The following is a 24,038-nucleotide window of genomic DNA, read 5'->3' as shown; positions in this document are numbered from 1 at the left end:
CAGCCCTGGCAGCTGCTCGTACGTGAACACGCGAATGTGTGTGTGACGAAGAGCAAAGTGACACATAGTTGGAGGTGTGGTTGAAAATATATAGAAATCTGGGTTTATCTGCAACTGAAACGAAGGGAAATTTGTGTTAAAGGCGAGCGAAGATCGCAACTGAAGAGCTTTAACTGGCAGCAAGGCAAAAGGACGAGCAGCGACCATGGCAGGCAGGCTACCGGCATGCGTAATCGATGTGGGCACCGGGTGAGTTTTTAGTTTCGATTGCCCGTGGGGGTCTCCAATTGGACGGAAAGGAGGTCGACTGACTAACACTCTGCTTGTCTGCACATCCATCAGCTACTCCAAACTGGGATTTGCCGGGAATAAAGAGCCGCAGTTCATTATTCCCTCGGCGATTGCCATCAAGGAGTCGGCACGAGTGGGAGACACCAACACACGGCGCATCACAAAGGGCATCGAGGACCTGGACTTCTTCATCGGCGATGAGGCCTTCGATGCCACCGGCTACTCCATCAAGGTATGCTCTTGTATCTATGGTCATTAAGCAACCGACATCACATTTATCATTGCATTCCAATAGTATCCGGTGCGTCATGGTCTGGTGGAGGACTGGGACTTGATGGAGCGCTTTCTGGAGCAGTGCGTCTTTAAGTATCTGCGCGCCGAGCCTGAGGATCACTACTTCCTGCTGACTGAGCCGCCGCTAAATACGCCCGAAAATCGGGAGTACACCGCGGAGATAATGTTTGAGACGTTCAACGTTCCTGGTCTGTATATCGCCGTCCAGGCGGTGCTTGCCCTAGCCGCCAGTTGGGCCTCCCGGTCCGCAGAGGAGCGTACCCTTACAGGCATCGTGGTGGACAGCGGCGATGGAGTGACGCACGTCATACCCGTGGTAAGTAGCACAGATCTTATCTTATCAGCAGAGTTGGGTTGGCACTGGATTCGGTAAAAACTGTTTGAAAAGAGAACCCAAAACCGAAACAGTCGACGGATTTATTTAATAAATAAATAGCACATTCTGAGGCTATTATTAATACTACAGAATGTTATATTAAGAGGGAATTATTAAGATAAAATAGCGTATTAGTTATAACCATATAAATATATTAAGCTGTTTTTCATTTCTAGGCCGAGGGCTATGTGATCGGCTCCTGCATCAAGCACATTCCCATCGCGGGCCGCAATATCACCTCGTTCATCCAGAGCCTGCTACGCGAACGGGAGGTGGGCATTCCGCCGGAACAGAGCCTCGAGACTGCTAAAGCGATCAAGGAGAAGCACTGCTACATCTGTCCCGATATCGCCAAAGAATTTGCCAAGTACGACACGGAGCCGGGCAAGTGGATACGCAACTTTAGCGGCGTTAACACGGTAACCAAGGCGCCGTTCAATGTGGACGTGGGCTACGAGCGATTCCTGGGACCCGAGATCTTCTTCCATCCCGAGTTCTCAAACCCCGACTTTACCATTCCACTGTCGGAAATAGTGGATAATGTCATCCAAAACTGCCCAATCGATGTGCGGCGTCCTCTATACAATAACATTGTTCTGAGCGGTGGATCAACGATGTTCAAGGACTTCGGCAGGAGGTTGCAGCGAGATATCAAGCGATCGGTGGACACACGTCTCCGGATCAGCGAGAATTTGTCCGAGGGACGCATTAAGGTGGGTGATATCACAGCTGCTAATGAGTCATACTTCTTACTTTGATTATTTTTGTTACAGCCAAAACCCATTGATGTTCAGGTGATTACGCACCACATGCAGAGGTACGCCGTGTGGTTTGGAGGCAGCATGTTGGCTTCAACGGTAAGTTATAGTGGCCTAAGATCCGTAAAATCCTTTATCTCAATATTCTTCCCATTTCTAGCCCGAGTTCTATCAGGTGTGTCACACGAAGGCTGCCTACGAGGAGTATGGCCCCAGCATTTGCCGTCACAATCCCGTCTTTGGCACCATGACATAATTGATCCGATCCAATCGGCTTGCAGCAGTTATTTTTGATTTATTTTTCCATTTAAAATTGATTTATTGATTTATTCTCCAACTATATATATATATATATACATTGCGATTCGGTATTCCACGCTAAAGTATTAGTAATTATTCTTTTCTATATGTGTTTAGCTATTAACTCTGTGTAAATCAGTTTCGTTCTGTTTAATTTCGTGTGATTTTGTTAGGCTAACTATAAAGCAACAACTCCGATGTCTGCCAGTTCAACCCCCTATCTAAGGTGCATTATTTCTAGAAGTCGACTTTTATACCATACTCAAACACGATCACACACAGTCACACCGATCTAAGCTCTTGGAGAAATCCCGGCTCTATACACAATTAAATACGAAAACGCTCTACTTGTCATAGAAATATTTATAATTGCAATAACTGCAACCAATTCAAACACTGAATGAACAAAAAAGGAAAAACGAAAAGAAATATTGATGAGAAATCTGTTTGTTATATTGATAAGCGTAATTAAAAAGGCATTAAATAAATCAATAAAACATTCTTTAAGCTCAAACACTTTCGTCGCTTTCGATCTAAAGCTTTTACTGGAAAATTTTATTCAATGCATAAGTTACATATATATATTTTTTTGTGTTCAAATTGCTCTATGTATTGTATATATAAATTTTGTGACGGTGTCGCTAAGCTGAGAAAATAGCAAAAGGTGGTTTCCAAAAAACATGTCCCGAGCTAGAAATCCGAAACAACTTCGTTACGCCTCGCGTAATTGACAAACTGACTAGTCAATGTAGTCACTGGAGCCCTCCTCCTCGTCGTTGCTGCTCGTGGATTGTGCCGCCGCCGTTTCCGGCGAACGCAAGTGCTCTGCAATCCGGAAGTTTTGCAGGAAGTCTCGCATCGCGTCCATCATTAGCGTTAATGACTGCTGCAAACCAGCTTCTGCAATAATGTTGGAGGAGAAGTGTAACTACGATATCCGCTAGCGATTCTTTTGGAATTTCAGCATAATTTTAGGTTAGATTTTTGACGATTTTAAGAATGAGAAACAAAATATCGCTTTTAGCCAAGTTATTGAAACAAAAGCCAAAGCTTTAATACAATTTCGGGATATGAACGAAATTAAGCAAAGCCATAATACAACCAGCGAAACATATTCTAAGATTCATGCTCTGTGACGAAACGGGGGCGACAAAATCGGTTTTATCTCAAGATATTTTTAATAATGCTCATACGAACCTTCTCCTTCGCCAGCTACGCCGGCAGCTCCTTGTTCAATGCCCACTTCAATGTTAGCATCGCCTGCAGCTGCTCCCGCACCTGCTGCTGGTGCTGCTCCTTCTTGTAGCTGAGCATTTGCAGCTAGGTTGTTAATGTTAAACGAAGGCAAGAGCGATTGAAAGAACATTGACACAGAATTGTTCGTGTTCGTTGTGGGGCTGCTGCTTGACGAAGATTTTCTGCAAGTACTGGTTTTTAGAATTTACTAACTTTGAGCCGATTCGAACGACATACCGATGATAGCAGTTGACGCTGTTCGGTGGCGGCAGTGGATCATAGGTCATAATGGCTTGCTTCTCCTTGGACACGAAGACCGCCAGTGGAACTTTCTCCTTGTAATCGGAGAGTATGACATGTCGAAGAATGGGCCTTGGTGGTGTTCCACTATATCGCAGTGATCGCTTCTCCTTGTACTCATTAACCAGGGGATCCTTACTCTCAATGCGATCTAACACTATGTTCACGTTGGATTCCAACCAGGGTAGCACCTCGTTCTGACGCCAAACGACTCTTGCACGGCACACATACAGGCACACCAGCTGGTGCAGGGCGGGCGATTGACTGGTAAACAAGATAAGACATTAAATTCCATACCACTAATCATTCACGGAGATAAGACTCCACTTACTTGCCCGACACATCTGCAAAGAAGTACGATGAGGCCAGGACCCTCTTGTCCGTTTGCACCGACATCTCGTCCAAAAGAGGACGTAAAACACCCGGGAACATTAGTAGGGCGTATTGCAGTGCCTGGTTAGAGCGTTCACAAGCGCCATAGAGCGTGTGTAGAGCCAAAGCATACGAGTAGGCCATATTGGGCAGCTGATTGAGGTTCCTCGCGGCGTTATACTTTTCATAGAACTCTACCAACCATTCAAACTGCTTGCTGCGCAAGGCATAGTAGTCAATCACTAGAATCATGGCAAGAGGATCTGTGTCTGGCTGAAGACTCAGGAGCAGTTTGGAGATCTCGAAGGCGGTGCGGCTGCAAGCTCGTTCCTCCAGGTACTGCGCGTGCTTGAACAGCACGATGTAGAAGGATCGGTTTTCCTGTCTCCGGTAGTCCAGTCGGCAGTTGCCCGACGTCAAACTGAAGTTGATGTGCAGCGACGATTCCAGAAGGAGAAGGGCGCGCTCAAGCAGTTCGGAGGCCAAGGAAAAGTCTTCGGTCATCTTGCATACTTCGCTGAGTTGAACCAAGGAGTCGACATGATAGGGGCAGCGTTTGATAAGTGTGATCAGAAATTCCGAGTCAATGCGCTCGAGAGCAGAAAGGAACATTTGCTGCACTCCCTGGTAGTATTGGCTATGCTCAAAGGCAAACCATTGAACGTCCGCTCCATTATCTGTGATAGACTTGGAGGACACCGATGGAGAGTCTGGGGCGGGCAGCAGCTTCATCGTGATGGTGTTTTTAGTCAGTGCCGGCCACGAATCCTTGGCGGTCACCATATAGGTGGACTTCAGCGTGGGCTTCTGCCTGCCACGCTTGGTTCTGAAAGAAAGTTTGATTGCAAGAGTTAAGTTTCAGAATGGAAGTTCTTAGCCCAGGCACTCCAAACTTACTCCACTTTTACCACCCGCTTGCCAAAAGTGCGACGCATCTCGTTCTGTGGATTCAGGTGCCGTAGCTCTACGGCCAGCAGTTTCTTGGTGGCAGTAGTCCCGGTGGCAGCCGATACCAACTGTTTCGCCGACTGTCTGGGCACCGCATCGTAGACCTTGCCAAGGAGCGGATCCACCTTCTCAAAGTACTTATCCTGACGCTCGTTATCTTCGCTGCTGATGTGATTCCCACTGGACTTGGCCTTCTTCTTGCGCTTCTTTTTCTTCTTTTTGGCCGCACTGGCAGTAGCATTGGGCAGGGCAGCAGACGGATGCTCCGTTTCATTGTCATCTTCTTTGAACTCACTCTCCGAGAGACTCAAACCGGCTTGATTGAGCTAGAAAATTTGTGGGAACGGAGGATTATGCAGTTCATTCGGTGATGAGCTGGCTATTTTTTAATAGCGGCCTACCAAATCGAATGGATTAAGGTGTGATTTTCGATAGCGTTGCATATCGCTGTCCTCCAGTTCATCATTGTCGCTCAGCTCCTCGCAGTCCTCGTCATCGGGCGGTGGCGCCAGCTTGTCAGCGTCGCCCTGCAGCTTCTTCAGCATTCGCGCAGACATCCTTCAAGTGTCCTTATACCCCTTAGCAGGAATTCTATTTAATTTCGTCGCAAAATACGTGTGTATTTCGCTGTTTTTTTTTTCTTCACCACATTCGCTTTCGCACGGCTGCAGGGTTGCCGAGCTCTGTGGCCACGCGCGCTTCACAGCACTGGCCTAGACAGGTGGTCCCGTCTTGGCGGGAATTGAAAAAGAAGTTCTAAATTTTAGCAAGTGCTATACACCTATACGCCTTGCCTGTAGAAGTTGGATCAAACTTGACGTGTTATTCACAGAAATTTTAATAAGTTTACTTTTTGTCTCTTCATAAAGTGAAATAGGAAAAAGCATTTTAAATTGTTTTGAAAAAATTTATTTTTATTCGACATTTCCTATTTTAAACTTATTTACTTCTAGTAAAGTGAGAATATAACATCTTACGCATTTATTGGTATACAAGCATAAACTAATTATCTATCTCAAAATAGAATATGCAACCAAAATGTCCTTTATTGACAAATAATTTTCGTACAATTTCGGTGCAATTTACTGCCTTATGTTCTAAAAACTGCCATGATAAGGAATTTACAAACGAGTCTTGCCATAATAGGCGCCTGCGACAGCGGACAGTATAATGATTACTATGGCGGCCATGTAGAAGAAAGTGCGCCCAATCGCCTGGTCACGCAAGCCGTCGATCTGGTCTGTGAGGGCCATATGCTCGTCCTCCAGCATGCTGACTTGCTTGAGCAACTTGGCCATTGGCTCACTGACTTCCTGGGCATCAAAATGGACCTCTCCGTCCTTGTTGTCCGTGGATATTACAGCTGAACCTCCCGCCTGACGGAAATCGTCCTCCTTCGAAGGGACTAGCTCACATTTGATCTTGGTTTCCCGAGTTTCATTCGGGTTCTGCATCTTCCAAAACTCCTGCACATCGCTTATGTCACCAGTCACCTCGGCGGCCAGGAGAAGGAACTTATGACGCTTCTTTATCTGCTCCTGCAGAATTGGCTGCATGAATATGTCAACGCTGACCTTCTGCTCGGGCCCCAAGACACCGATGTTGGGGCGTACATAAAAAAGTTTTGGAGTGGTGGTCTTCATCTTGAAGGCCATTCGCTGGGTCTTACTGGTGTTCTTGATGACTAGCTTCCTGCTCACCGAGCGGTTGAATGGTCCCTCAAAGACGATCACATCGCACGGGTCTAGCGCAAGTTTGCTCTCGGTATTGTCGGACATATTGGAATATTTGTACCTTTTTATTTTTCAAAAAATCGGAAGCGATATGAACTGGAACCGATTATGACCAATATATGAAAAAATGTGGTACCAAATGAACACGTTCCCTGACAATGCCGTAGTGCAAATGACAGAAAAAGGAATGTGAAACTTTCCATTTCAGGGCTGAATTGAGTTCACATATTGCTTGATTTCGTATGAATTCAACTTTTCTGGTGTGGACACACTGGTCGGTTTTGAAAGTCATATGCGCAGCATCACTATTATAGATTGCAGCTATTAGCTTATGTTGCTTAAAGGAATGTCTTAAAAGCTATATTTTAGGCTAATTTCATAAATTATATACAAACCTGTCTTTAAATAATGTTCAAAAACTTTTTAGAACTTTTGCAAATTGTAGTTTTTTGTATTTGTAAGTTCAAGATGTTTAGATAACAACATGATTTCGAGTTTCAGATCGTTCGTTTTATTTGTTTTTTGTTTTATTAAATATTTACAAAAATTCGATACGTTTGTGTGACTGAATGTGTGTCAGGTGGGGGATGGTCCATCATTTACCAAAATATCATGCGCCCGGCATTGGGGGAGGTGGCCTTGGACAGAATGATGCCCGAAAGTTCCTCGTCCTCCATTTCGTTGCTGTTTCGAGTGGGAGGAGGTATGGGTAAGATACAAATTAAAAAATGTTTGACAGGACTCTTTCGATTTATGCAATTATATACACGTTTATTGGTATCGCTATTTGCTTTGATTGCTTTCTTTCTTTTTTTTGTTGCTTGCTTGGTAATAAATAACAATGAATGTTGGTTGTCGAGACGGCGGATGCTGAGTGTAGGCATCGTATTAATCTCACGGTGTGCGATGATGGGTTTTTCGAAATCGAAATCGATTCGATTTGGTGGGTGGGTGCTTTTGTGGGCGGGGGCAGTACAACAGGCACAACGATAACAACAGTTACAACGGATTGCGGTAGCCAATTTCGCTTTTATGGTCTACAAAAAAGTCCGGATATAGAGAAAGAAAGAGGGAAGAAATAAAAGTGATAAGATATATACAAATAAAACATTTCGAATTCCATTAAAGGCACAAACACAAATTCAAATGCAGAACGCAATACAAACATTGAACAAAACGTATAATATCGGTACATGCGATTGATGATATAGTATGGACTGATTAAGCAGGGGAACAGGGCTAAATAGGGCCAATAATACACATTTAGTTTGAATTAAGTCACATTTTATTTCCTTTTTTTTTTGTATGTATTTCGATTTTTTCGGCTTTCGTATTTAACTTTAGGCACTATTTAAATATTAAATATATATTGCAAAAATCAATAAAAATATGCCTTAAAAACTCCTGCGCTAAAAATTAGGTTTGTACAGCATGTTTTGTTGTAAAAATTTTGCATTAAGTAAATTTCGATTATACGTAGTTTAAATATCACTTATGTAAATATTTTCGTTTTAAGCCACACGGGTTAATTTTAAATTTTGCAATTTTTAGTTTACGTTTTGCGGACGGTTACAAGAACATGTTGCATTCGCGAAAAATGTACAAATTTTTAAACATATTATTTATAAATAGCATTTTAAATATAGAGTGTTTTCGCTCTCCAATATATTTTTGTTTCTTGTAGTGTTTAGAATTAGATGGTTTCTGTTTTGTGTTCTATAAATTAGGTTTCGTATTTATGCAGTCGTTAATTGTATTTTTCTTTTCATAAATTAGTTTTCGCAATTTAAATTCGCTTACTTATTTTTCAATAAAAAAATAATTATCAAAATCAACAACTAATCACAAGGCAAATAGAGTTTGAAGATATAGAAATTGGCGGGGGAGGGGCGTTCGTATATATTTTTTGGGCAACGCAGGCGAGTTTTAGTGGATGCTTAGCGAAACGAGTCAACGAGTGGCGAGTAAAAATAGCGAACGAGTACCAACACCAGAGAAAGAGAAGTAGAGTCAGCGAGTGGAGGTAGAAAGGTTGTAAGGGTCCCCAGGGGGTGGATGAATGCGTGATTGGATGAGATTCTTTTTAGATGGCACAAATGCAGCGAGTGGCGAGAAACGGGTTAACAGGCACTTAGTGGGCGATTGGCGAGTAACTAGAAGCACCTTTTCACAATCTGATTTCTTTCGAAGTAACATCTGAAATCTTTTATCCGAAGCGTTACCAGTTAAATTTAGATGAAGAAACTTAGTGGTGAAATCAGATCGTGAAATGATGGATAACAGTAATATTGAGCAGATAGCGAGTGACGAGCGACGAGTGGGGACATCGAGTCCCGGTCCATCTCGTCTCTCTGCCTCCTCGTTATGGCTTACTTTTTTATCAGCGAGCGGACCTTCTTCATCGTTCGATTAAATATCGTCTTGTTGTTTCCTCCGGCACTAAAGTTGGAGCCCAGTGAGGAGTTGGAGGTCTTGTTGCTGGTCAAACTGGCTCCCCGATGAACCGAGGCAGATGCCCTCTGTTGGTTGCCATGTCGCAGACATTCTTCTGGCTGATCCTCCCGCTCGCTTTCCGTCGCACTCACACCCTCAGGACTCTGGCGTTCCCTTACCCTTTCCATCGCTGGTTGCGGAGGTCTTTCGGGAGTGGGGGATTTCGAGGAGGAGCTGGTGTCCCTTCGTTGGGGCTGCGGGGTCATTGGAATGGCCAGGTTTTGCATACTTTGCGTTCCATCTGCGAGTTCGCTACTCGGTGGAAGCAGCTCTGCTAAAGTCTGTTTGCTGAGAATATGATCCAGACTTCGGGACTTTCTGTGCTGCTGTACATTTCCCGGTGGGGATAAAGTATGCTTGTCACGCCGGGTCACCGAGTCATTGAGGGCGGCATCCGTCACCTCTTCTTCGGGCTGCAGAGTGCTTGTGGAACTGGCGTTCGTTAGAGCTGTACTACCCGCTGTCACCTTGGCCGCAGCTGCTGCTATTCTTTGCTCTGGAGTTGAGCCCGCCTGATCTAGAAGCCCATCCACACTGTGCGATCGATAGCCACTGCCCATGCCGGAACCAGATCCATGACCTAATCCCGCGGCGGAACTCCTCCGCGGAGGCAGATACGCCAATGGCATCATATTCTGCATGGACGCGGAACCCGCTCCGGTTTTGTGGAGCAGGGCTGCCTGTTGGGTGCGATACGGGGTGAGGATTTGGGAGCGTTTCGAGGGCGCCCGAGAATAACCACTCAACTGCGAGGTGCTGCCCCTTTGGCGGGCCGGTGAGGGAGATTGGCGGTACCTATTTGCCTGGTGATTAGCTGCGCATGAGACGGCGTTTCAAGCGATTTCGAGTGTGTGGCAATCAGAATTAAATCAATTATTAATTGGTAAGAGTAAAGAGTAATGGATAGTGTAGTTGTAATGGGTTGCTTGAGTTGAGTGAGAAAGTAGTAGGTGTATGGGTGGGGGTAGAAAGTGAGAGAGAGTTGTACTAGAGAGTGTGACTTGAGGATCTCTGCTTAAGCCTAGAACATATTCGAGTTGGCTAGCTCTGTAAATCGTTAGCATAACTTGGCTCACTCTACGCTGGAGCCGCTGGGGGACTCTGGTTAGAGCTTGAGCTTGAATTTGAGTTGGGAGTAGAAGAAGTAGTAGATGTAGTACTCGTTGGCCCACCTTGTCCGCTGCCATTGGCCGCCACCATCAGGCCATCCACCACACTGCCCGTAACGCCGCCACCACCTCCTCCTCCAGTTCCTGCTCCTGATCCGGCGCCTGCTCCTCCGCTCTGGTAGTCGGAGTCGTTGCTGTGCATTCTTTGGTATGAGACCGAACCGGGGGTGCCGGGCACCATCGCCGCAATGCGATCGATATTCTTTTCGCCGCGCAAAAATCTGCCGCATCAGAAGAATGGGAATCGTTTAAGTGTTTAGTTGTGAAGTATTCTGGGTTATTCAGGCTTAAGGTAATCGGTAATGGAGTTATCCATCGTCCTAGTCCCAGGCTAATCCAGATCTAAATGCGTCGCTTAATGTACCTTTCGAGCTTATCGATGCATGCGTCCTGGTAGTCGTGGATCCAATTAACACCGTTAAAATGGGCCACACTGCGCATGTCCTCGGGAAGTCGCTCCACCTCGGGCCAATCGAATTGCTGGTCTATGATGGGTATAATGTTGCAGTTCGAGTTCAGGGCAGCCACGATTTCCTGCGAAACGAGTATCCCCTTATGAGTACCTATTGGTTAAAGGTCGATCGGCAAATGCGGTACTCACGCGATGCACCCAGTCCTTGCAGTCCTCGTCGTTAATGCAGCGGTGCAGGGCATCGGGAGTTAATACTAAGACAAAGTTCTTTGCCTGTCGAATACTGTTCAATAGGCCGTTGTCAAATTTGCCCGCCTCCAGGCGCTCCACGTCGATGAAAACGGAGAAACCACGAAGCTGCAGATGCACCTGTAACGAATGGGATCTTGTAAGTGGTTATGCCCTTCTCAACCACATTAAGTATACGCACCTTGAGAAGACTGGCTAGTTGGGAGCCGTTTGATCGCCTATAGCTAACGAAAACATCTAGCGTCTTGGCCATGTTCTCCTCCGACGAGCTGGGCAGCGAATTCTCCAAGTTTTTGACCGCATTGAGAATTCTCAGACGATGGATCGAGTTGTGGATGCCACACTCTGTCATCAGCATATCCTCATTGACATGCGGCAGTGCACACTTGTCAATTCCAGCATTCAGCATGGCATACGTGTAGGTGCAGTAATCAGTACCGATCTCCGAGAGAAATTGGTGCATCTTGGCCGTGTCCTTGGATGAGTAGTCAGCCATACGCTTGAGATTTTGCAGCTCGCGTTCAAAACGCTTTAGAAGTATTCCATTACCGATTCCAATATCAGCCCGGAGGTTATCCTGATTGAGCTTCAGTAAAAGATCCCCGTCCACCTGGGACTCGTTGAACTTGTCGATGTAGTCATTGAAACCGATTTGCTTTACCCACTCCTGCACATCCTCCACGGACCACAAGGGAACCTGTTGGGACAGCTTGTGCGGAACTGTCTCTCCAATCAATCTCAGAGCCTGAGCGGCGAACTTGGATGCAATGGCATTTGGACAGCTGGCCACATTTTTCAAAGCTTCAATAGCGTTGATCTCGCGGAAGATGTCGGTGTTACCCTGCTCCCTCTTGATGCCCGCCTCCATGCAAAAATGGAAGGCAGCCAGATTGCGGGCCTCTTCGCGATTGGAACTCAAAACTGGAACCAATCTTTTCAGCCAATGTTTGCTTTGCCCGTGGGCATGTGCCAGATTGGATCTCGCAAAAGCCGAGGGGTCGTGGGAGGTGACAAAGGGTTCCACCAAATCCAAGCATCCAGACTTCAGCACCTCGGCTTCAATCTCCTTGTTGGCTACCAGCACTGCAATGGCCAAGCAGGCATAGTACTTGATGTTATCATCGTTGTGGAAGGCCAATGGGAACAACCACATGGGCACCTTGCGTAGGATCATCTCCTCCTGATTCTCGGCTCCACCATATAGAGATAAATTTGCCAGTGCACTAGCGCAGTGTCGCAGAGTTTCCAAATCACTGGTGCGGCACTCAAAGAGCACGGCATCCAGACCACCTAGCCTTATCACATCCGAACAGGTGCCCTCGGAGTGTTTGAACAGATGCTCCAGGATGCCAGTGCCCACGCGGGAGTGCTCCATATTGGAATTCTTTGTGCAGACACAGGCCACATTGACCACCTTATCCAGACCATTATCCACCACATGTTTGCGGTTCTCGGTGGTTAGGCACTGCTCAAGAAGCTGTGCGGAGGAAAACTGGAGATCGGGCTTAACGCAGTTCTTCATGAGAAGATCGAGGCCGCCACTTTGGCGCAGGGAATTGCACAATGAGTAGCCCAGCTCGTGGCCATGTGTGGGCACTGCCCAAGCTCGACGAATGACTTCGTTGATCTTCTCCAGGTACTGAGACTTCTTGCCACCAACATCGTGGACGGTTATGGCACTACCACCTCGCTCATCTTCTTGCAGGGAGCTCACTATTGAGGTCAGCATATTGGAATACTTGTTGATGGTCTGCTCGATCTCCTGCTGCCCACTGCCAGCTGTCAGCGACTTGAGGTCATCCAACTTGAGATCGGCGAGCTTCAGCATCTGGCCATTCATCGCGGACATTTGCGAGGAGCTGGTGATCATGCTACTGCCGGTACTGGAAACGCCCTTGTGCGACATCGAGTAGTTGGCCTGCGAGGCGGAGGATACATGTTTCTCCTGACTGATGATCCCGTTGGAGGTCATCGTCTGCGATTGCTGCGACTGGGATATCGCCTTCTTGTCCGCGGAGAAATTCTCACTTTGCACCGTAATACTGGAGGCCGCCACATTGTTGCTCGCCTGCTGTGTGATGTCGCCGGTGCGGAGTGAGAGGGCTTCCTGGATATTATGGTGAGGCGTTATGTGGGAAAAGGGTGAAACAATTAGTAAGGATGCAGAAAATATAAATCATTCGATTTTGTAATGCAGTAACAAACATAAAACTGTTATACACTACACAATTTACACTCATCAGGGGTCGTGGGGAAAACAATCATTTGAATTGGGAACTTTAAAACTGCATGTATAACCGTTTTGAAACTGTCATACAAACTGTCATACACAAGCTATACCTCGCTAGAAACTCATAATCACATCATCGTATAGCCTCAATATCTCCACTAAATCTAAACTAAAGCTTAACAAACGCGCCCCCCATTCTCTGTTATACCTTGCTCTGCTCCACCTCAATGGGAATTTCGCGTACATTTCTCATTTGATTGCAGTTGTGGTTATTGTTGTGATTGGGTGTTGTAATTGCTGAGTGGTTGGTGTTGTTGATGGGCGTTGGAGGTGGCAGTTGTTGTGGTAGTTGTTGTTGTTGCTGTGGTGGTGGTGGTGGTGGTGGCGACAGTGGACAACTGGTAATTGGCTGTGGGGGCGGGTTAGAACTTTTACGTACTCTGGTGTGCGAACTAGAACTCGACGAGGTTTGCGACGAGCACTGCGACGACGAAGAAGAGGAGGACGAGGATGAAGTGGAGGCAGCTGCACCAGACACTCTGGCAGCGGACGCAGTGGACATGGTAGTGGCTGTCGTTGAACCCGCCACCACTTGAATAGGCTGCGGCGGTGGGGAGAGCGGTGAATTGATTCCAAATCTATTCGAGGGCGTGGCCACCGGCGGCGGGGATAATGGCATCTCCACAATGGGACTAGGCGATCGGGTTGGCGTGAAATCCGACTGACCGCTCGAGCGGAAGATGCCCTTGCGAACGGGCCAGGGTGCCTGATTGGACATTGTTTCTCTCGCAAAGAGGTGGCAGGTATTTCAATGCCAAAGTCGGCTCGGTAGTTGCTGATTATTTCGTTCCGTATATAACTTGTGTATGTGTACTTATATATGTGAATACTGATGTTTCGTCCGCGTATTTTTTGCCTGCCTATATACTTCGTATTTTATTTATTTTCATTCACATAAAAATAGCGCACAAATTGGCTACGTCGACGTCGCCGTCACTTTCTCTGTGTGCGGTGTTGTTTCTCTTTTTGTTTCAGTGTATTCGGGTGTTGTTGTGCTTTTTTTTTCGTATCTGTGTGTGACACTGACCGACAAATAGAACTTGTAATAATTCTACAGCTTGATGGCAATTAACAAGGCACTTGACACAGCTTCACTGTACAAAACGATGATTCTATTCACATTGCAGGGCATGAAATGACCGAATCGAACACTTGTTGAGCCAATTTTGCATATGGAATTGGGAAAAACTTAACGAAGGCATTGGTAAAAGCTCACATAGCGTCGAAAGCGGTAGGCCATCTGTCTTTAGGTTTCCGACTATCCGTTTTTGATAGATACTTCTTTCACTTTTTAAACAGATTTCATTAAATTTTTATTCGTTTTGTATCTTTTGTAACCTTTCAGTGAACTTTTCTTTAGAACCACTTGTTTCTCCAAATTGAATTTCACCACTGAGTCTATTCAGTTTGTAACAATTTCAATATTCGAAGGTCGGTTTCTATAATTTTCGTTGAGCGTTCCACCTGCGACAATATTCCCATTGGTAAACAAAATCGCTGTATGCTTATTTTGTGCTTTAATTAGGAAGTCTTTGTCACTTGCGCTCTATTTGTATTTAGTGCGATATAGCCACAGTCACACATCAGTTTCTTATATATGCAAATGATTATACGGTTCCGATCTATTGTATAATTCAACTACATATATTTCGATTTGCTGAAACGCTCACGACGCTCGTCTGTCTGCTACTGAGGTCCGCCTATAGCTCTGAGGCGTTTTATTCAAAATAATTTCGAAAATAAAATAAAGAGAGCACGTCCGTTTTGTTTTTGCCATAGAACATACGAAAATTCGGAGCGTTAACTCGTGGGAAATAAATCAAAAATAAGGGAGAAGATTGAGAAGATGGGGGTGTATGTAGTACGACTTCTAAACGATTCTTCTCCCATTCTTCATTTACTTCTCGGAAATAAATTTGTGCGTGCCGTTCCATGCGATTCTTGCAATTGACGCAAATGTCCAAAGACTATTTGGATTATTCGCCAATCCATAAAAGCAGTATCAAAGTATTTTCATTGGATTTTTTATGAATGTTTAAAACCAGGCACTTGTTGGCGGCACATGGAGCGTGGCCGTTTGTCTGTTTGCCATATATTTTGGCGGAGGGCCAAGCAAAAGCAGCCCATCTAATTGATGCCCTCGTGTGAGATTTTATATATTTGTCTATGGATTGAGTTGGTATATACCCAATAAGGGGGATCTGTCTTCAATGGACGACGTGTTGATGGAGAGTTTTGTGATGAATTTCACAAGTGGATTTCTTCAATGGACGAGTATTGCTGTTATATGTTTACTGAGTTTCTCCAGTGTTAAGATATGAATTATATGAATTTGCATCTCATTTTGAGCCTATAAGTAAGTATTCAAGTGCGCATTTTTCCCCCAATGAATGTACTTTTTCCCTGATCCACTGCAAAACAAACGACCATCCTTGACATTTACCATACCATGCAACGGCCAGGAATTTCATTATCCAATCATAAAATAATTAAGCCTAATATACGTATGCAAATCAACAATGATGTAATGCAGCCGCTCCAAATGCTGATTAGATAAAATCTACTGTTGGAACTGTGTTTTTTCCAAACTCTAAGGAATCCAGGTAACCCTGGGTAACAGGTGTAATGGCGAAAAACTACACACACAATTATATCATTCTGGGTTATATTGTACCTGAACTCTTCGAAACATTCCGGTGGGCTTGTCCTGTTTGGATTTGCAATAGTTCCGGATGAATTTGGGGCTCCCGAGGAGCAGGCACTTGTTAAGGAGCATTTCACATTACTTTCGCTTCGAATGTTGCCCGCTTTTCGGCGCCAGATAATCGATTTTCTTTGCTATGCGAGTAGTAAGCGGCAGTGGTTTTCGACTTGACGACTTTCACTTTGGGACACTTTTCACCCAGAACTAGGATATTAACGCCTGGGCGCTGGTGTCCCTTATGCGACCTTAACATGCACGCGATGAACTCCCAACTGAAAGGAGTGTCACGGTCTAACAGGGCTGACCACCCTTCGTTGGGAATAACTCTCCCGTTTTGGTGTGCCAAAAAGCTCCTAACGAAAGCTCTTATTCTTGGCTCCAAATTTTGCAGGCGAGTTCAATGGCTAGTTGCTGAAGGTTATTAACTCTAATTTCCCCATTGACTAGAACATATTTTACAAAATCTCACCTTAATGACGGCTGCATTCTCCTCCGTTTTGACCCCATCCACCTCCAATCGATTTCTCATCGCCGACGCACCCTTGCTTTCTTGATAGTCTATATCTCCGGCCTGCAAACGTTTCATCTCCGCCGAATTGCTAGTGGCCTGCTCGGAACTGAAGCCATCGGTGACCACCTTGGTCTTGGACTCGGTCTTCATGCTCTTCTCCTGGAACTTAATCGTGTCGATTGTCTTACTCGACCCGCTCAGCCCACTAGCACTCAGCTGGGCGGCGGTGGGATGGGTAAGGTTGAGGCCGCTGCCAAAATGGTTATGCGGGCAGTCGTCGTCATCCGGCAGGGTCACGATCACATTGCTGTCATCGTGGTCCACCAGGTTCTCGAACGAGGCGCGAATTCTGTCGAGAGAAAATATTTGAGAAATGGGTTAACACAGCTGAAGAAAAACAACAGACGCTTCTGAGGTCAGGGAATGTCCAATTAACGTCTTAATGTGATAAAGATATTTGAATATCTAAGGTATTTCGAAGAATACTATGCGGGGATCTAGTAAATTCATAACTATTCATTTTCGGTGTAATTCTCAAGTTCGGAACCAGTTTTTAATTTATAAGATACACTTGGTTCGCATATGAAATAAGTTCCAGTTACCAACTGACAACATCATAAGAATTTTCCCAGCATGTGTCACTATCACCGTTGATTGACTATCTAATAGATAGACAGAACTGAAGTTTTTTTTTTTTTTTTTGGCGACTAGTCATTATTTAATTGTGCAAAATTCCGACTCCCCCGAGGCCCACATAATGATCACTTACTTTTTTTGCAGCTGGGTGATTTTGTCCTGCCTACTGAGACCCCTGAGATCGTCGATTGACGGATGGGCGGATGTGAGTTTGGGTGCCAGCCGGCTCGTCGTCGTCTGGGACATCGTGCTGGGTGCTGTGATCGCCGAGGCTGAGGTGGTGCTAATGGATCCAGGTCCGCCGGTGATCCGCTCCTTGGCCAGATCGTTGATTTCCGACATGGACTTCTGGATGTTTGTGAGATCTCGCTTGATTTCCGCCGCCTTCATCTCTGATGAGGTGGACAGAGCCTGGGTGGTTGAAGAGCTGGAGGATGAGGAGGTTATGTGGTGGTGCAAACGCTGAGACTTCTTCTCCACCCGCGTCGTTGTGCTGCTGCTGCTGTTGACAACCTGCAGTGCAAAACAACAGACGGATACAATTATAGAAAGTTGAGTTATTTTCTGGCTAAGATTCATAGGCGAAAAAATGCGAGGAATTTGTGGCGTACAGAGACATATTTTCCCCTCAGCTCTGTGCAAATATAATATAGATATTCGTATATGTATTTTTGTGAATATGCTTTAACGTCTGGCGCTATCTCCCACTCGCATTTTATGGGCCCGGACGCTTAACTTGGTCTTTATAAATCAAATGAGCCATTTGTTTTGGGATCGACGTACAATATTTGCCTTTCATGGAGCTTACCCCTAAAAAATAGATGGATGGGCCTCACTATCTAAATTCCTCAATTGTGATAACTAACCAAATGCTTTATGGCGCATGAAAAGAAATATATTTGAATAGGGATTTGCCTTGAAAAAGGTTCGGCAAGCATTACTTCATTGATCAGTTCTTAGATTGGTTATGAAAAGCCATTGACCCTAGGTCAGTAAACATGGCGATGCTCTCATCAAGACTTAATTAGTTAGACATCACTTCTTAATATTATGTATTATTAGTTTTTAATATATATTGATTTTATTCACCAACTTTGACACTCATAACTTTCTAGGAAAAACCCAAGGTAGGCGATTTTCTATTTATGGTTTTGTTTGCTGAAAAGGCGCAGCTCGAAACGTTTTGACAAATCTTCGCGTATTATGAATCAAATCTAATTTTGGCCATGTTTCTGGCGTCTGCCATCAAGAATTGAGCGAAGAAGAAGCCCCAACAGTCAAACAAGTTGAACATTTGAACGTTGATATATACAAGTGTGTGGGCTGCGATCGGTTTTATAAGGCGTTCTTCTGGTTGGGCAATAAAACATGTGCACACACATAAATCGAGAGCGATTTGAATTGGCGTTACGCATACGACATGTTGGCCAAAGCGAACAGCAAACATTTCGCACCCCAGTTGCTCACTACTTTCCGGCTGACATAAACTTATCGGTAAGGTAACACATTCAAGTACCCCCCTGATCAATAAATATTTTTCCCTTACAAGTGCGAAGGGTGAAGGAGTTTTGCTTGGACATGAAATCAAAAGATTAGATATCACTTGCGTTTCTCTTTTCCGCCGATTTCTGCGTCATTTACTAAATTATCACAATGATGTTTTGTTCGAGAATCGGTCGGACTAACCTTCGTAGATCGCTGGATCAGAGTTGGCAACTTCTTTGAAAACTCCGTCGATTTTAATTGAATTTCATATTACGTATACGCCTCCGTTTTGATAAAGCACTTAACTCGGACATATACATACATATAAACGTATGCGAGCGTTTATATGACTGAAGAATCAGATTGGGATGAGAGGCTTATCAGACACAGACACACACACAGGCTGTAGAAAATATGTACAAGTATATTTTCATATAGACTTTACTTTCTGCCCTCCGCAATTTTCAACTTGCAGGACTTTTACTTTTTTCACTCACTGACTTTTTCACTTTTCGTTGGTATTCTCTTTACTACTTTCGTTGTTCGTTGTGTGATTGGGTTTTATTTATTTGTGCAATACTGATAACAAAGAGAGTTCGTTTAATTGTTCGTTAATGGGCAAAAAAAAAACCCACGATTCTTTGCTCATTGATTTCGTTTCGGTACTCGCATAGGAGAAAATTATTATAAATTTGATTTGTATTATATCTTTTTTTTTCGACGGCACACACGCTAGCAAAAAAGAACTACAGCAAAATTATTTCCGCCTCGGCTGAGTGTTTTTGCTATAGTATTTCTTGGATTTCTTAGCGCGCCGCTGGTTCGTTCGTTTCGTTAACTAAAATAAAAATGAGCGCCGAGCACGAAATTTCTAGCTCCACAGGCACGGGCAGCGTGGGAGCTTGGCAGCTCGAGAGCTTTTTCATTGCGGTCGCGTCGCTGCCGGCGTCGTTTTAAAGTGCGATCGACGAAATGCACTGAGCGAAAAAGTCTGTATGCGCCAATACTTGGATATAAAATAGAGGTCCTTTTTACATATGCCTTTAGTGAGCATTAAGCCATAAAAATGATCAAATGACTTATAAATCGTTCGAAAAAATAAAGCTCTTTAATAAAATTGGTACCAATTAATTATAAAAATTATAAAAAATATATTACAATGTAATATGCTATGCGAATTTCAAACAAAGTTCGCAAATTTGTGTACCGTGTAAAAAGAGAGACAGTGAGTGAGGAACAGAGACAACTGAGCAGCTAAATGGCAACACATGGTTTAGCTTTTTAGCGTATGAGTTTTTGCGGCAGAGGAATTCTAGGAAATCAAATTGTAAATACAAGTCTGGGCGGCTCTCCCCCAGCTTTTTTTTTTTTGTTGTGTTGTGTTCGTGTGTGTTTATTTTCGCCGTGTTTCCCTTCGCTTAATCTTTAATTTATGCCGTGAATAATTTGCATTTCCATAATTCAGGCTGCCAAGTCGGGTTCGATTCGCGTTTATGTACGGATGCCTAAGCTTTTCAAGCTTAAGCTTCTCTAATTAACGAGTTCTCGGCTTGCGGTCGATTTGTAGTTCGTTCTTTCGGATTTTCTGACTTGAGATACTTTGAGATTGTATCTCGTTCTACTCATTTCAATTTGCGATGTTTACTTTTCTGATTACCACGGGACGTTTTATTGGGAGAGCGAGCTAATGAGCTTTGTTTTGCTTTTATTTAGTATCTGAATAATTGGGTGCTAATATATGCATAATTATTCCGCAAATTTGCTTAGCCTTTATAATATTTTAATTATTATTGAGACTGTTGGGCTTGTCTAATAAAAATAAATGGGCTTTAAATGTATTTAAACAATATTATGGCACTGGTTTTATTGTTTGTTTGTTATGTTCGTTATGTTTATGAACTATTATTTATTTTGGCTTTCATTTCAGGTATTTGTTTTTCGCAACCCAATATTTAGGTAAAGATCTTAGACAAAGTATTATCGTATCATATCCCGCGTCATGGCAGTTTATTCATTTGGTTTACCTCAACCATTTCTTCGAAAGTCAAATCATATCGCAAAATTGGCTTGCTAACCATCTAAAATAAAGCTTATTTCCTGGGAAAACTTAAATTGTCATGCTACTCGAAGAGAACCAATTCGCCGAAGCAGTGTGAATTTGTGTTTTTTTTTTCTGTTGAATGAATGAATTTGGCGATTCTGATTCTATATACATATTATTATTATATGAGCCACCTCTTGATCACAGCAAACTAACAGTAATCACATCGCAATGAAGATGCTTGTTGAACTTGGACCACAAACACACAATCTCAGTCACAACCAGGATGTGCACAGATAAGCAAGTGAGCCGGCAAATTCAGCACGATTCACGAATAACAAATAAAGATCCGGGGAACGGGGAAATACGGGGGCCAATAGAACCAGCCGGAATTGGAGGCACTCTGCTATGCTGACGTAGAATTCGATGGCGACGAAGTGTGCCGGCGGCTGCCGGCAAGTGACTCAGCCTCCATTTAAAGCGAGTCAATAAGAGACCCCAAGAAGAAGACAGCGGAGAATTTGTTTTTGTTTGGATACCCTAGACTGTGTGGGGTACGCTCATTTCGGGGTTTCGTTTTAATTGGAAAATTAATAATTGCAAGAATTCAATAGAAATAGTATATAGTATATAGTATAATATATATATATATATCATTAAAGACTGGCTAGCCTAATGTGGATAATTAATTTAATAGGAAATATAGTATGCAAATAGGCATTTCATATTCATTCATTCATTTCATTTTGAATATTTATTACCTTTAATTTCAAACAACAAAAGATACATTAAGCGTATGTCAAATTCCAAAAAACCTGACAGTAGCAATCTTTCTCATTTGCTTGTGTAAGGGATGTTCAAACATTTGCGACATTCATTGCAGCGCCTAACTAGCGCGCAAAATGTGTCATAAAATTATTACAAAAGCGAATTATTTCTCTGTCTACCTCATTTATAAACTGTCAAGTTCTAATTTAGTAAATTAAATAAAGCGCGAATAAAGCTCGATCAGGTCAGGGACTATTTTTAGTGGTATGAATGGTCAATAGCATAGGAAATTTTCTATCAAAATCGATTTCCATCAGTTCAAAACTATTTTTATGTCTAGTGTGATAACATACAGATCAGATAGTGCGTGAAATCAAAAATGTAAAATGTTGATGGACAGTCCAAATGACAAATTGCAAATGGGTCAGTATCTATTTTTAGCGGATAAAAACTGTCGACTATTAGATTGCCAGCATTCTTATCGAAATGAAAGCGGGAAAAATGCAAAGATAAAAACGTGTGCTGGCTATGCAAATTCTAGTGAAAACCCAATTCGTATCTAATCTATTAGAATCGTAAAACCGAAGCATAAACAAGTTGTTAACAGGTCATAAAAACTTTTAAAAAATATTTGCGGCACGTTTCGCCTTGCCTTTTGTCTACCCCCCCCCCCCCCACAACTAAATTGTTCAATAATTGTTTGAATGCTTATTTATGTAGCTACAACTCAATCAAGCCGGGCAAATAATAAATACGTGATTAATAAAAACGATTTTGTTTGCCCAGCAGCCAGAACGTCGCCAGCGGGGCTATGAAATACGAAAAGGGTAATCTTATCATGCCGAATGGTTTCCAATGGAAGGGCGTTGAGTTCATCATAGAACGGCGGATCGGTTATCAAGTGTTAACCTCTAGACTTATCGATGAAGCCGCACAACCGAAAGTTACTGAAGATTAGGGGGGTTCCTTAAGTAAGCACGTTAAAAATAGCGGCATTATGCGAGCTCTACTAGATTCCATACGGTTCACTTTAGATATCTGAACTGATGATTACGGCTGCGTCAGATTCTATTTTGTCTAATCGGTGTTCTTGGTAAAGGTAAACCAAAATAATACTATCAGAAGGTAAAAACTAGGAAAGAAGTGGCTTATCTTTTAAATATATTACTGCAAAAGTGATCCTCGCATTTCTTGTTGAACAATTATTGAATTATTAACGTAACCTACCTGTTGTGATGTGGATGTGGACTGGTGTGAGGTTTCCTTAAGACTACTGCATGAACTAGAGCTGGTATTGATTTGCCTGCCATTCTCGATGCTGTGGTGTCCAGCACCACCCACTCCACCGCCAACCACAGATCCATTCAAGGTTGTTGGAGTTAGGGTGCTTATGGCGCTGCTACTGCCAAGTGGCTGCGGTGAGCTGTTCTTCTTGTGGAAATTCTCGATCAGCGAGGTGGGTGGACTCAGCACCCCACTTGGCGAGCTATCCGAGAAGTCTGTCATCTGTGGAGTTAACAAAAAAAAACGAGTGGGAATATGAATGAGACGTGAAGAAGATTATATTCACAATGCAAGCATATCAGTTTAAATAATGGCGAGACATGTTCCTTGCATGGTAAAAGCTATAATACAATTGCATAGCTGCCAAATCAAACAGCTTTAAGTAAAACGTCTTGGTGATAAGCAGCCAGCATACAGAAATTGTGGAATCCCCATGAAGTAGTAAAATATTCATACAAATTATGTATGTGCCATTAAAACTCTTTATTAACCATATAACGTTCCATTCAATGAGATTTATGTGTTGTATTTATTGATTGGCTGTTTTAATGGGAATTCTTTAAATTGCATGCATTCATGACTTCTAATTAAGTGGAATAAATTCTTTTTTCAGTAAAGTAAATTACCATAAATACACTTCAAATTATAAATTCCCAGATCTTCACAATCAGGTGTGCCTACAATCAATATTTTCCGTATTTTCGTAAGTTAATGCTGCAGCTTTAGATAAAACTACGTCTGACCATGAAAAACCTGAACAAGGCCGTAAGTTTCAGAGGCTAGATAAATGGACTTTAAACTGATTTCCAGGCGACCAACAACAAACGGCACAAACCGACAAGGCGCAGCATAAGTTCTGGTTTGATTCGGTGGATTCGGGTTGATTTATATTCCCTGGTTTGCATTTGCGTGTTTTGCAATTACAAATTTGCATAAATACAATACGGTGATTTATCTGCATTTGCTTGAAACTTAATATAATTAATATTTCTGCAATGCGATTTGTGAAATTCGATTGGCGCGTGGGTTGTGTTTATTACCATTTAAATCATACGACGGGTGTGTTTTGTGGTGTATTTTGCGTGTGGGAAGCACGAGACCATTTATAGTTAATACAGCAGCGGTTATTATAATATCATCCGAAAGCGAAAATGAAATTGTATGATTCATATCGCTTTAAATGACATGATTTATGAAATTTAACATTTATTATTTATTATTATATCTTAAATTTAAAGAGCTACTATATTTGCATAAATTATAATTTCAATCAATAATTGCGCAATTCTTTCAAACGCGTAAACCGTTACCAAGCAATCCAGAGAGAAAGCTTATCTCCAAGCTTTTTCGTTGTTTGCTGCTCAGCGGCAACTTCCGTATCTAACGCT

At 43.3% G+C, this 24,038-nt stretch overlaps 4 protein-coding genes and 1 non-coding gene across 17 annotated transcripts in view; 1 reads left to right on the top strand and 4 right to left on the bottom strand.

Annotated features, from left to right (window-relative positions):
* The first annotated feature begins 28 nt into the window (after positions 1-28).
* Arp3 (Actin-related protein 3) lies at positions 29-2,524 on the top strand. Of its 2 annotated transcripts, none has more exons than NM_079244.3 (6): positions 29-249; positions 343-523; positions 587-901; positions 1,138-1,674; positions 1,735-1,818; positions 1,880-2,524. In NM_079244.3, the coding sequence occupies exons 1-6, from the start codon at positions 206-208 to the stop codon at positions 1,973-1,975; spliced, it is 1,257 nt and encodes a 418-aa protein (NP_523968.1). In that variant the 5' UTR covers positions 29-205; the 3' UTR covers positions 1,976-2,524. The 2 variants fall into 2 exon arrangements, with proteins under 2 accessions (NP_523968.1, NP_001261559.1); NM_001274630.1 differs by having other exon boundaries at positions 1,880-2,126.
* Nulp1 (Nuclear localized protein 1) lies at positions 2,525-5,563 on the bottom strand. Of its 3 annotated transcripts, none has more exons than NM_001274629.1 (6): positions 5,277-5,563; positions 4,825-5,201; positions 3,887-4,753; positions 3,493-3,819; positions 3,217-3,437; positions 2,525-2,919 (listed from the first exon to the last, which is right to left on the bottom strand). In NM_001274629.1, exons 1-6 carry the CDS (start codon positions 5,430-5,432, stop codon positions 2,759-2,761), a joined length of 2,109 nt encoding a protein of 702 aa, NP_001261558.1. In that variant the 5' UTR covers positions 5,433-5,563; the 3' UTR covers positions 2,525-2,758. The 3 variants fall into 3 exon arrangements, with proteins under 3 accessions (NP_001261558.1, NP_001261557.1, NP_648174.3); NM_001274628.1 differs by having other exon boundaries at positions 2,611-3,149; NM_139917.3 differs by having other exon boundaries at positions 2,611-2,919.
* Positions 4,754-4,824, bottom strand: mir-2501 (mir-2501 stem loop). The gene has a single exon (NR_048235.1). It is a non-coding gene; the product is annotated as a mir-2501 precursor RNA (primary transcript).
* A 324-nt stretch (positions 5,564-5,887) lies between the features above and the next one.
* On the bottom strand, positions 5,888-6,799 carry fan (farinelli). Its single transcript, NM_079918.3, has one exon. It carries the CDS (start codon positions 6,651-6,653, stop codon positions 5,997-5,999), a length of 657 nt encoding a protein of 218 aa, NP_524657.2. The 5' UTR covers positions 6,654-6,799; the 3' UTR covers positions 5,888-5,996.
* Positions 6,800-7,033: 234 nt separating this feature from the next.
* Sarm (Sterile alpha and Armadillo motif) overlaps positions 7,034-24,038 on the bottom strand; it is a 45,024-nt gene continuing 28,019 nt past the window's right edge. For 2 of the 10 annotated variants that reach the window (NM_001259733.1, NM_001104071.2), the window contains 9 exons: positions 22,594-22,872; positions 17,206-17,585; positions 16,395-16,785; positions 11,113-13,038; positions 10,872-11,051; positions 10,635-10,804; positions 10,274-10,491; positions 8,982-9,915; positions 7,095-7,292 (listed from right to left, as the gene is read on the bottom strand). In NM_001259733.1, coding sequence (NP_001246662.1) covers positions 7,208-7,292; positions 8,982-9,915; positions 10,274-10,491; positions 10,635-10,804; positions 10,872-11,051; positions 11,113-13,038; positions 16,395-16,785; positions 17,206-17,585; positions 22,594-22,872 — 4,563 coding nt within the window. In that variant the 3' untranslated portion in view covers positions 7,095-7,207. 10 annotated transcript variants of the gene reach the window in all.

Source organism: Drosophila melanogaster, chromosome 3L (genome assembly GCF_000001215.4).
Source record: "Drosophila melanogaster chromosome 3L".
Lineage (NCBI taxonomy): Eukaryota > Metazoa > Arthropoda > Insecta > Diptera > Drosophilidae > Drosophila > Drosophila melanogaster.
The sequence above is the reverse complement of the archived record's forward strand: the minus strand, read 5'-3'. Positions and strand labels throughout refer to the sequence as shown.

What these genes read in the sequence shown, in the direction of transcription:
- fan (NM_079918.3), bottom strand. Translation starts at nt 6,653, where the DNA reads ATGTCCGACAATACCGAGAGCAAACTTGCGCTAGACCCGTGCGATGTG.
- Nulp1 (NM_001274629.1), bottom strand. Translation starts at nt 5,432, where the DNA reads ATGTCTGCGCGAATGCTGAAGAAGCTGCAGGGCGACGCTGACAAGCTG. An exon ending in AAGCGGGTGGTAAAAGTGGA is followed by an intron (nt 4,754 to 4,824) that starts GTAAGTTTGGAG and finishes ACTTTCTTTCAG; the next exon opens with AACCAAGCGTGGCAGGCAGA. An exon ending in TTTGCAGATGTGTCGGGCAA is followed by an intron (nt 3,820 to 3,886) that starts GTAAGTGGAGTC and finishes CTTGTTTACCAG; the next exon opens with TCAATCGCCCGCCCTGCACC.
- Arp3 (NM_079244.3), top strand. Translation starts at nt 206, where the DNA reads ATGGCAGGCAGGCTACCGGCATGCGTAATCGATGTGGGCACCGG. An exon ending in GTAATCGATGTGGGCACCGG is followed by an intron (nt 250 to 342) that starts GTGAGTTTTTAG and finishes CACATCCATCAG; the next exon opens with CTACTCCAAACTGGGATTTG. An exon ending in TGACGCACGTCATACCCGTG is followed by an intron (nt 902 to 1,137) that starts GTAAGTAGCACA and finishes TTTCATTTCTAG; the next exon opens with GCCGAGGGCTATGTGATCGG.